At 40.3% G+C, this 10,649-nt stretch overlaps 1 protein-coding gene across 1 annotated transcript in view; it reads right to left on the bottom strand.

Annotated features, from left to right (window-relative positions):
• Positions 1–444, bottom strand: part of TSHR (thyroid stimulating hormone receptor) — a 159,175-nt gene extending 158,731 nt beyond the window's left edge. The window contains exon 1 of the mRNA XM_030319715.1: positions 53–444. Within this exon, the coding sequence (XP_030175575.1) occupies positions 53–222 (170 nt within the window). The 5' untranslated portion in view covers positions 223–444. The remainder of the gene's footprint in view (positions 1–52) is intronic.
• Positions 445–10,649: the final 10,205 nt, after the last annotated feature.

The raw sequence follows: 10,649 nt of genomic DNA, 5'->3' as shown, positions 1-10,649 counted from the left end.
TGCAGCTGTCCCTGGCCTCTCGATGCTCCCCTCTCCTCTCCCAGGTACTCACAGAGTCTGCGTGCTGGGCGGTAGGCTGGGGATACGGTGAATATCCTTGCAGGTGACTCTGAAGTCATCTTCCTGGTGACACTCGCAGGGCGGAGACGGACACCCTTTCCCCCCCAGGCTCCTGGGTAGGGCGAGAAGTAGCGCCAGCTGCAGCAGGGGCGTCTGCCTCATTTTCCAAGGGTCCCAAGGCTAGTTCTTCATCCTCCACTGACGTCTCGTTCCCGGCCCTCTGCGCCTTGGGCTCCCGCGGTCTGGAAGGCAGACGGAGGCGTGGGAGGAGAGAGGACTCGTTGGGGTTGTGACTTCAGCACCCAAGAGGAGGCTGGAGAGGGGAAAGAAGAGGCTTTTAAGTGTTCGGTTTCCCTAGGCAACTCTCCACCCAAACAAGCCTAATTGCTTCACTCCCGTCCCCGGAGCTACGCAGCCCGCTCCGTCGGTTCCCCGACACTCAACACCAGTCCGGGCTGTCCCTTCTGCGTTCCAGCCGAGTTCTCTCCAAAGACTAGTTTAGAAGCTGCCTTGTCTCTAAACCCAGTGGGCCCCTTTCCCCGTGGGTAGCCTCCCACGGGTACCGCCTGCCGGGTCCACCGCACGCACTCTAGCCGGAGAAAGTCCCCGCGGCTGGACTGTCCCGGGGCGGACGGGGGTCCTGCAGAACTTCAGCTTCTCCCCGCCTAAGATGCCTCTGCGGAGAGTCGGCGGCGGACACGCGTCGGTGGCCACCCGGAGTGCGGCTGCAGCCGGGCGCGACACCCCGGGCAGATCGTCGTTGCCCGCCGACTTCCGCGCAAACCTGGATCGCAGGGCGCGACCCGCCACACGCCCCGAAACCTGGGCGCGGAGTCGCCTGGCCGCGCGGGGCTCTCCAGGCAGCAGCGCGCTCTGCGAAGCGGGCCAGGAACTGCGCTCGGGGGCCATCTGCCGTGCACAACGGGGAACTGCAGGAACAGTGTCGTGCGTGCTCTGATCCCACCTCCGAATCCAGCTTTGCCATTAGATTTGAAGCTGGCCCGTCAATCCTGGTCTGCTCAGGAATTTTATTGAACCGCATTCCGCACCACCACCACCCCCAAGATGGGAAGAAAAAGGATACATAAGTTATCTTCTACTCATCATTCTTCGCACAGTAGCCAAAACGATAGTTTAAAATATAAATCAGATTGTCCCAATTTCCCTCTTAAAAGCCTTCGCTTGCTTACGTATTCTTCTTGGAGTAAAGAGAATATCAACTCCTCACATACTGTGAGATTCTATTTATATGTTCTTCTGGGACAAGGACAGGTAATGGAAATCCAAATAACGATTAGAGATTGACTAGGAAAAAAAAATAGGAATGAACTCACAGGGGTTATGGGAATGTTCTATATCTTAATTAGACTGGAGGTTAAAAGGATGTGTACATTTGTTAAAAGTCATTGCACTGTACATTTAAAATATGTGTATTTCAAAGTTTATAGGCTTTTATTAATAATCACCTCAAAATGGAAACACCCCAAAATTCCTTTGACTAGGTAATGGGTGAACAGTGACACATCCATACCATGGAATACTCATCCACAGAAAGAAAGAAAAAGAAAGAAAGAAAGAAGAAAGAAAGAAAGAAAGAAAGAAAGAAAGAAAGAAAAAGATTACTTGTAAATTCTTTAGCCTAACCAATACGGTCCTACTATAGAGGCTGGTAGGCTTTTCCTATAAAGAACCATACAGTAAATATTTTATCACATTTTCTCCTCCTCTTCTTTTTTCATACAACCCTCTACAAATATAAGTGCCATTCTTAGCTTGTAGGCTGTACCAAAGTAGGCCTGGGGCAGGCTTTGACCTGAAAGCCAAAGTTTGCTAATCCCTGCCTTTCAAGGGCCACCCCCTACCATCACTTTGCTGGACCTGGAACAAGTTTCTTATCACCTCCGGGATTTGCTGTCGCTGGACCTCTTTGCTGGAACATGTCCCCAGATCTTCAGAGTATTCAAATCTTGCTTTAAACACCAATGCCTCAGAAAGTTTTCCTCTGAAAATCCTGTCTAAAGTACTGTCTCCCCTGATCATATTATCTTGTTTCACTGTCACTTATCATTGGGTGTTGTTATGGATTAGTTCACCCATTTATTGCCTCTTTCTGCTCTCCCCTCCCCATCAAAATATAAGCTTTCAGTGAACTAATCAGGAAAGAAGCAAAAAGACACAAATTACCAGTATCAGGTATGAGAGAGTTGATATTAGAACATATTATACAAGCTATGAAGAGGATGATGAGAATGCTATGAACACATTTATGCCAATAATTTTAAATTTTTTAATGTTCTCAAAGAAGCATAGATTTGTTTCATAATTCTATATTGTTTTTCTATGTTCCATTTAACTGATAAATGCTCTGATCTTTATTGTTTGTTGTTTTTTTTATTTTTTATTTTTTGCATCCACTGGGTTTGATTTTCCTTCTTAGTTTCTTAAGGCTGAAGGCATTGATTTGAGACTTCTTTCTTTGATAATATTATAGATATATTGTGCTATATTTTCCCTGTAAGTACTAATCTCATAAATTTTGATATCTTGTAAATTTATTTTCATTCAGCTTACAATACTTTCTAATTTTCAAAAATTTCTTCTTTGATTCATGGGTTATTTAGAAGTGTGTTAGTTTCCAAATATTTGGTGATTTTCCAGATATTGTTCTGTTACTGATTTCTAAAAATATTCCATTTAGAGAAAAAAATACAGTTTTTATGACTTGAAAATGTTTAAGTTCAGTGACACTTGTATTATGATTCAGAATGCGGTCTATTTTGATAAATGCTCTGTGTACATTTGGGAAAAAAGGTGTATTCTGCTGTTGTTGACGCATGCATTCTGTAAATATCAATAGGTCATATGGTTGATAATGTTATGTATTTTTTATGATTTTTCTACTTATTATATCATCTATGATTTATGGGTACTGAGTATTTTTTACTACATTGGGGATTTTTCTTTTTTTCTATTGCATTTCTGTCAGTTTTTGCTTCATGTATATTGACATCCTATACATAGATGTTTAGAACTCTTATTTTCTTGGTAAATTGATGCCCTTACCGTTATTAAATGGGCTTCTTTATTTTGGTAATATCCTTTGTTTTTTAATCTACTTATTGATAGGCCCAGTCCAACTTTCTTTTGATTAGCATTACCACGCTATTGTTTTTCAATGTTATTTTAACCTCTTTATGTCTTTATATTTAAAGTGCATTTCTTACACATACCACAGTTAGGTTTGCTCTCAATCTGGCAATCTCTATCTTTTATTTTGGTTGTATAGATCATTTACATTTGATGTCATTATCAATAATAAGTTTAAGTTCATAATCTTGCTACTAGTCTCATATTTGTTTCACCTGGTTTTGGTTTTGCTTTTTTTCCCCCCTTTTTTGTAAAAACCTTTTTTGGGATTAATTCAGGAAATTTCATCATTCCATTTTATCTTCTTTGTTGACTCATAGCTATAACTCCTTGTCTAGTTATTATTGTGGTTGTATTAGGGTTTATAGTATACATCTTTAAGCTATTATAGTCTGCCTTCAGTTGATATTACACTACTTTATGTATGATCTAAGTACTTGACTTTCATTTTTTCTCTCCTAGGGCCTTTTTTTGCTTCTGCTGCCAGGAATTTTACTCATGCATAAGTTACAAGCACTACAATACATTGTTATTTGTAAGATAGTCAATTATGTTTTAAAGAAACTTAAATCATAAGACTTGAATTAGCATTTCTTGTAGTACACATCAGTTAGCTATGAATGATTTCAGCTTTTGTGTGCCTGAAAAAGCATTCATTTTGCCTTTATTTTTCAAGTATATCATTGCTATGTATAGAATTATCAATTGGTAGTATTTTTCTCTTTCAGTATTGAAAAACTATTGCTCGATTGTTTTGTTGCTTGCACTGTTTCCAAGGAAAATATTCTGTCATAATTTTCTTTGTTCTTTTGTAACACACTTTTTTTCCCCCTCCCTCAGGCTGCTTTTAAGACTTTCATTATCACTGGTTGAGAGTAATTGGATTACCATGTGCCTTGATGTATTTTTTTCATATTACTTCTGTAGTATTTTGAGGTTCTTGGATTTGCATATTTGTGGTTTTCGTCAAATTTGAAAAAAATTTAGATATCATTTCTTCATATTTTTCTGTCCCCTATGTCTCTCTGCTCTTTTGAGAGGATTCTGATTATTACACTTCTATTAGGCTGATTAAAGTTGTCTCACAAAGAGGTCAACTGATATTTATTTCATTAGAAATATTTTTTCTCTGTTTTTCATTTTGGATAGTTTCTTTTGCTATGTCTTCAAATTCAGGATTCTTTTTTCTTCCTGAAATAGTTGATCTGCCACTAATCCTATCAGTATATATTTCATCTCAGGTGAAGTTTTCATATCTAGAATTTCAAATTAAGCCTTTTCCATATTTTGCCTATCTCTGTAACTTCTTGGATGTAAAAACCACAGTAACTATTTTGATGTCTGTATTTTTTTTTTTTTAATTTTTTTTTTCAACGTTTATTTATTTTTGGGACAGAGAGAGACAGAGCATGAACGGGGGAGGGGCAGAGAGAGAGGGAGACACAGAATCGGAAACAGGCTCCAGGCTCCGAGCCATCAGCCCAGAGCCCGACGCGGGGCTCGAACTCACGGACCGCGAGATCGTGACCTGGCTGAAGTCGGACGCTTAACCGACTGCGCCACCCAGGCGCCCCGATGTCTGTATTTTTTTAATGCTGTAACAAAGTATCACAAATTCGATGGCTTAAAACAACAGAAAAATACGGGCTCCTGGGTGGCTCAGTCAGTTGAGCGTCAACTCTTGATTTTGCCTCAGGTCATGAACACATGGTTCATGGGATCAAATCCTGCATAGGGCTCTGTGTTGATAGTGCAGAGCCTGCTTGGGATCTCCTCTCCTCTCTCTCTACCTCTTCCCCACTCATGATCTCTCTCTCCCTCTCTCTTAAAATAAATAAATAAACTTAAAAAACATACAACAACAACAGAAAAATAATTCCCTCATAGTTTTGGAGGGGAGAAGTCCAAAATCAAGGTGTTGTCAAGTACATGTTCTATGGGACGTCTCTAGGGGAGTAACTTCCTTCCCTTTTGTAGCCTCTGATGGTCACCAACAGTCCCTGATGTCCATTGGCTTCCATCACTCCAATCTCAAGATGTTTTCTGTGTGTGTCTCTATGATCCAAATTCCCCCTACATATAAGGGCACCAGTCATTGGACAAGGGTGAGCCCCAATCCAGTATAACCTCAATTTAACTCAAATATATGCAAAGACCCTATTTCTAAATAAGGTCACCTCCACAAGTACCAGGTGTTAAAACTTCAAGATATCTTTCTGCAGGACACAATTCAACCCACAAAAATGTCCTTGTTTGGTAGTTCTAGCATTTTTGTTCATTTTGGGTCATATTAGAAAGGTTGCATTTTCCTTCTTCTTGGCATGCCTGATAATCTTTGTTTGGATAGCAGATGTGGAAAATTTTACTCCTTTTGGTGCTGGATTATTTGCCTTCATATAGTGGTTTTTGATATTTGTTGTCAGGTATGGTTAAATTACTTGGAAGCAGCTTGATGGTTTTGGATCTTGCTTTCCAGGTTTGTTACATGGGGCCAGAGTAGCTTTAATCTGTTGCTACATATTCCCCATTCCCGAGCCAAGACTTTTCTGAGTGCCCACCCTAACAGTCCACGAGTAATAAAGCATTTCAGTTCCCTGTTGGGAATAGTCACCCATTCCTGGTCCTGTGTGGCAGTCAGGCACTTTCTCCTCCAATCTTGTCAGATGCTCCTTTCTCTAGTTTCTTCACATGCATATGAAAATGCATACTCAGTTGAATACTCTATGGAGACCCTTTGTGGTTCTCTGGAGTTTTCTCTCTGTGTAGTTCTCTTCTCTCCAGTTTCTGTCCTGCAAACTCCAGTTACATTGGGCTTTTCAGATTCTCAGCTTTGTTTCCTTAATTCACAGCATCCAGCCACTGCCTGGCTTCCTTCTCCTTGTACTGTGACCTAGAAATTCAAGGCAGTTAAGTTGTGCAATTGTCAGGCTAACCTTACCTGTTTCCTTTCTCTCAGGGATTATTGCCCTTTTTTGTCTGATATTTACTGTCTTAAAAAGCATTGCTGTGGGGCGCCTGGGTGGCTCAGCTGGTTTGGTGTCCAATTCTTGTTTTTGGCTTAGGTCATGATCTCAAGGTTCATGGGTTTGAACCTGCATCGGACTCTGCACTGATAGAGCTGAGCCTGCTTGGAATTCTCTCTCTCCCTTTCTCTCTGCCCCTCCCCTGCATCCACAGTACTATTACAGTGCCATTAACTATGTTCTTTATGCTGTCCCTTTTATTCTAGTGACTTATGCATCCATAACTGGAAGCCTATATCTCCCATTTTTCTCATTCTCCTTCTCCCTCCCCTCTGGCAACCATGGGTGAAATCATATGTTATTTGTCTTCCTCGATCTGACTTTTTTTACTTAGCGTAATACCGTCTAAGTCCATCCATGCTGTCACAAATGGCATGATCTTAGCATGCCATGTCTTCCTTACCCATTCATCTGTTGGTAGACACTTAGGTTGCTTCTATATCTTGGCTATTGTAAATAATGCTGCAATAAACATAGGAATGGGGATGCCTGGATGGCTTGGTCGGTTAAGTGTCTGACTCTTGATTTTGGCTCAGGTCATGATCTTGCAGTTTGTGGGATCAAGCCCTGTGTCAGACTCTGCACTGAGGGCATGAAGCCTGCTTGGAATTCTCTCTCTCCCTCTCTCTGCCCCTCCCCCACTTGCACTTTCTTTCTCTCTTTCGAGATAGATAAACACTTAAAGCATAGGAGTGCACATATCTTTTTGAAGTAGTAGTTTTGTTTTCTCTGTGTAAAATATCCAGTAGTAGGATTATTGGACCATATAGCATTTTTTTCTTTTAATGTTTTTATTTTATTTTTGAGAGAGCACAAGTGGGTGAGAGGCAGAGAGAAGGGGACAGAGAATCCAAAGTGGGCTCTGTGCTGACCGCAGTGAACTTGATGTGGGGCTTGAACTCATGAACCGGGAGATCATGACCTGAGCCAAAGTCAGATGTTCAACTGACTGAGCCACTCAGGTGCCCTGGGCCACTTGGTATTTATATTTTTAATTTTTGGAGGAACTGCTGTACTGTTTCCATAGTGGCTGTACCCAGTTTACATTCCTACCAATAGTGCATGAGGGTTCCTTTTTCTCCACATCCTCACCAACACTTGCTATTTCTTGTCTCTTTGATTTTAGCCCTTCTAACAGGTGTAAGGTGATATCTCATTGCGGTTTTGATTTGCATTTCCCTGATGACTTTTTATGTGTCTGTTGAACATCTGTAGATCTTCCTTGGGAAAATGTCCATTCAGGTCCTCTGCTCATTTTTTAATTGGATTGTTTGGGGTTTTTTTTGGTGGTGAGTTGTGTTTTTTGTATATTTTGTTTATTAACCCCTTATCAGATATGTCATTTGCAAATAACTTCTCCCATTCAGTAGATTGCCTTTTTGTTTTGTTGATGGTTTCCTTCACTGTGCAAAAGCTTTTTATTTTGATGTAGTCCCAACAATTTATTTTTGCTTTTGTTTCCCTTGTCTTACAAGACATATCTAGAAACATGTTACAATGGCCAACGCCAGAGAAATGCCTGTGTTCTCTTCCAGGGTATTTATAGTTTCAGGTCTCACATTTAGGTCTTTAATCCATGTTGAGTTTATTTTTGGTGTGGTAGTGGAAAGTGGTTCAGTTTCATTCTTTTGCATGTAGCTGTATGGTTTTCCCAGCAGCATTTATTGAAGAAACTGTCTTCTCTCCGTTGTATATTCTTGCCTCCTTTGTCACAGATATATTGACCATAATCATGGGTTTATTTCTGAACTCTCTATTCTGTTCCATTGGTGATCTGGCAATTCCACAGGGCTGTGTTCTTGGTTTAAGGCTCTGCTGACACCATTTTTGACAATCTGAATCAATTTCAAACAGGGCCTGACATTTTCATTTTGCACTTGGACCCACAAGTGATGTGACTATGTGACCAGTCTTACCTGAGGATCTAGATGCCTAATGCTCAAAAGCCAAGAAAAGAATAGTTTTTCTTTTTTTTCTCCTCCTCTTCCTTTCCCTTTCTGCTTCCTGTGGTCACATACCTTCTCTAAGGCCATAAGCATAGAATAGCTTAGCTGGCTGAAATGGAGTTTGGAGGAGAACCAAGTGGGAAAAGAAAATACTTGAGGAAATTTTTGGTTAGTATTTCAATTATATTTTCCCATCACATGGAAATAATCAATTTGCTGTCATTTCACAGTGGTATGAGTTTTCAAGGTATTGGTGAAACAAAACTTCTGCCCCTTTTACTTGAAATAGCACAGCCTCTGTCTGCTGCTCACCAGCTTCTTATGTAATAGTTGTATTCCCTTTCCTATGCTTACTTATTCTAGATGAGTTAGGGTATGATGATCATGTCAGTGCTTTCAGACTAGCCCCATTCCAGAACCTTCTGTTGATTAGGCCGCTTAGATGTTTAATGTTTGGTATGGTTCAGAATCACTTCTGATAAACCTGCCTAAAAAATTACATGTAATGTTAGGACCTCAGATCTCACAGGCTGGACAATTAGGATTCACCAATGTCATCTTAGTCTAGGGTCTTTGGATTTCAATCAACAGAACTTAAGGTTCAAGAGGGAAATCATCAGCAGGCAACAAGGTATATTCTTTGATCTAAGTACCTAGAAAAAAACGATAATGTCTCGATGTACATGGAACTAACATTCTGGGAGATCATGTTATATATCAGCCAACATATATCGAGTGCTTACTATGGGCTAGGCCCTGGGCGAAATGTTTCATATACGTTAATTTCTTTTATCCTCAGAACAACTTTACATGTTAGGTACTATTCTTATCATCTCCATGAAGACACAGAGTGATTCAGTATACTTGCTTGAGGTGACATAGCTGATAGGTATTACAGGTAGAATTTGAACCCAAGTGGTCTGAGTCTTGAATCTGGACATTTAACCACCTCCATCTTTCTCTAATGTATCCCAGAACACAAATACATAAAATGTAAGTGGAAATAGCAAGAGATTAAGGCCAGGAAGTTGGAAATTGTCAGGAACCAAGATTCTCTCCTCTTAGGCTCATTTCCTCTGGGGCTGCGCGGTTTACTTTTGCTGACTTTCTCATTTCTCTCTTTCTCTGAAGATTAGATTTTTCAATTTCTCCTTGAACATAGATAAAGATGGTCATCTCACTGAGAAAGCCTCAGTTTGTACCCTCACATCAAGACTATTCAGGCAACCAATTGAATGCTTGAGTCCCAATTTTAAACCCTCAGAGGATAAAGATCCTGACTGGCCCAAATTGTTTCAGCCACTGACCAAATAGCCATGGTCAGAAAAGGGGCTTTGTATAATATAAACAAGGCTTTGGGGCCCAACACTGTGGGTAGAATCATTCCCAGTTAAAGGGTGATATGGGTGAGGTATGTCAAAAATATCTGCCACATCTACTATTATCAAGGTATGGTGTTGTGGGAAGATCATTGATGGCACTAATTGTAAATAGGTAAAATTTTGAGGAGATCATGTGTTATAGGCTGAATCATGTCACCCTTCCTCCCCAACCCCATACATTGAAGCCCTAACCATCAATATTACCATATTTGAAGATAGTGCCTTTAAGCAGGTAATTAAGGTTTAATGACATTTTAAGGGTGGGGCCCTAATCCAAAATAACTAGTGTCTTTATAAGAAAAGGGAGAGACATCAGGTACTTGCCTGCTTCGGGGAAAGGCCATGTGGGGACAAAGAGAAAAGACAGCTACCTGTAAGCCTAGGAAAGAGGCCTGAGGAGAACCTAACGCTATTGATACCTTGCTTTTGGACTTGCAGCTTCCAAAACTGTGAGAAATAAATCTCTGTTTTTTAAGCCCCCCACTCTGTGGTATCTTACTATAATGGCACTAGCAAACCAATACATCATGTAATTTCTCTATACTTCTATTTATATTGTTTGCAGAAGATGGCTACTGCTGGTGATAATCTTTGTGGGTTTTTCCAGCTTTAACATCAGGTGATTCAACTTGAGTGTGATTTTGGGGTTGGATAACATGTGCCTGTCATACTGATTAAAAGCAGTAAGTGTCATTGGGGAGTTATAAGACACATTTTGTGTAAAATATTTTTTTATTGGCTTTCTTATTTTTGTCTATCTTGTAAAGAAGAAGAAAGATTCTATGATCTGACTTCACTATATTTTTTCTAGGTGTCATATCTGTGAGTTGAGAGCACACTATATGACAAAAGTTGCTGTAATTTGATAGTGTATTTTAAAATATCTTGGTCATAATGAACTCAAATATGATTCTCCACCCATTAGCCCCAGTTGTGTTTTTTGATTTTGCTTTATTTTGGTAATGTCACTTTAAAAATGGGGTCTCCTGAATTGAATTTATTCTCTAAATATGGTTGGACCAGTGAAGAGAGGTTGTGGACAGCTTTTATTACTGCTGACATTAGCTGTTTTGGTGGTCATTCTTCCCCCA

This window comes from Lynx canadensis, chromosome B3 (assembly GCF_007474595.2).
Source record: "Lynx canadensis isolate LIC74 chromosome B3, mLynCan4.pri.v2, whole genome shotgun sequence".
Classification (NCBI taxonomy): Eukaryota; Metazoa; Chordata; class Mammalia; order Carnivora; family Felidae; genus Lynx; species Lynx canadensis.
Note: the sequence above shows the minus strand (reverse complement) of the source record. Positions and strands in the feature narration are given on the sequence as shown.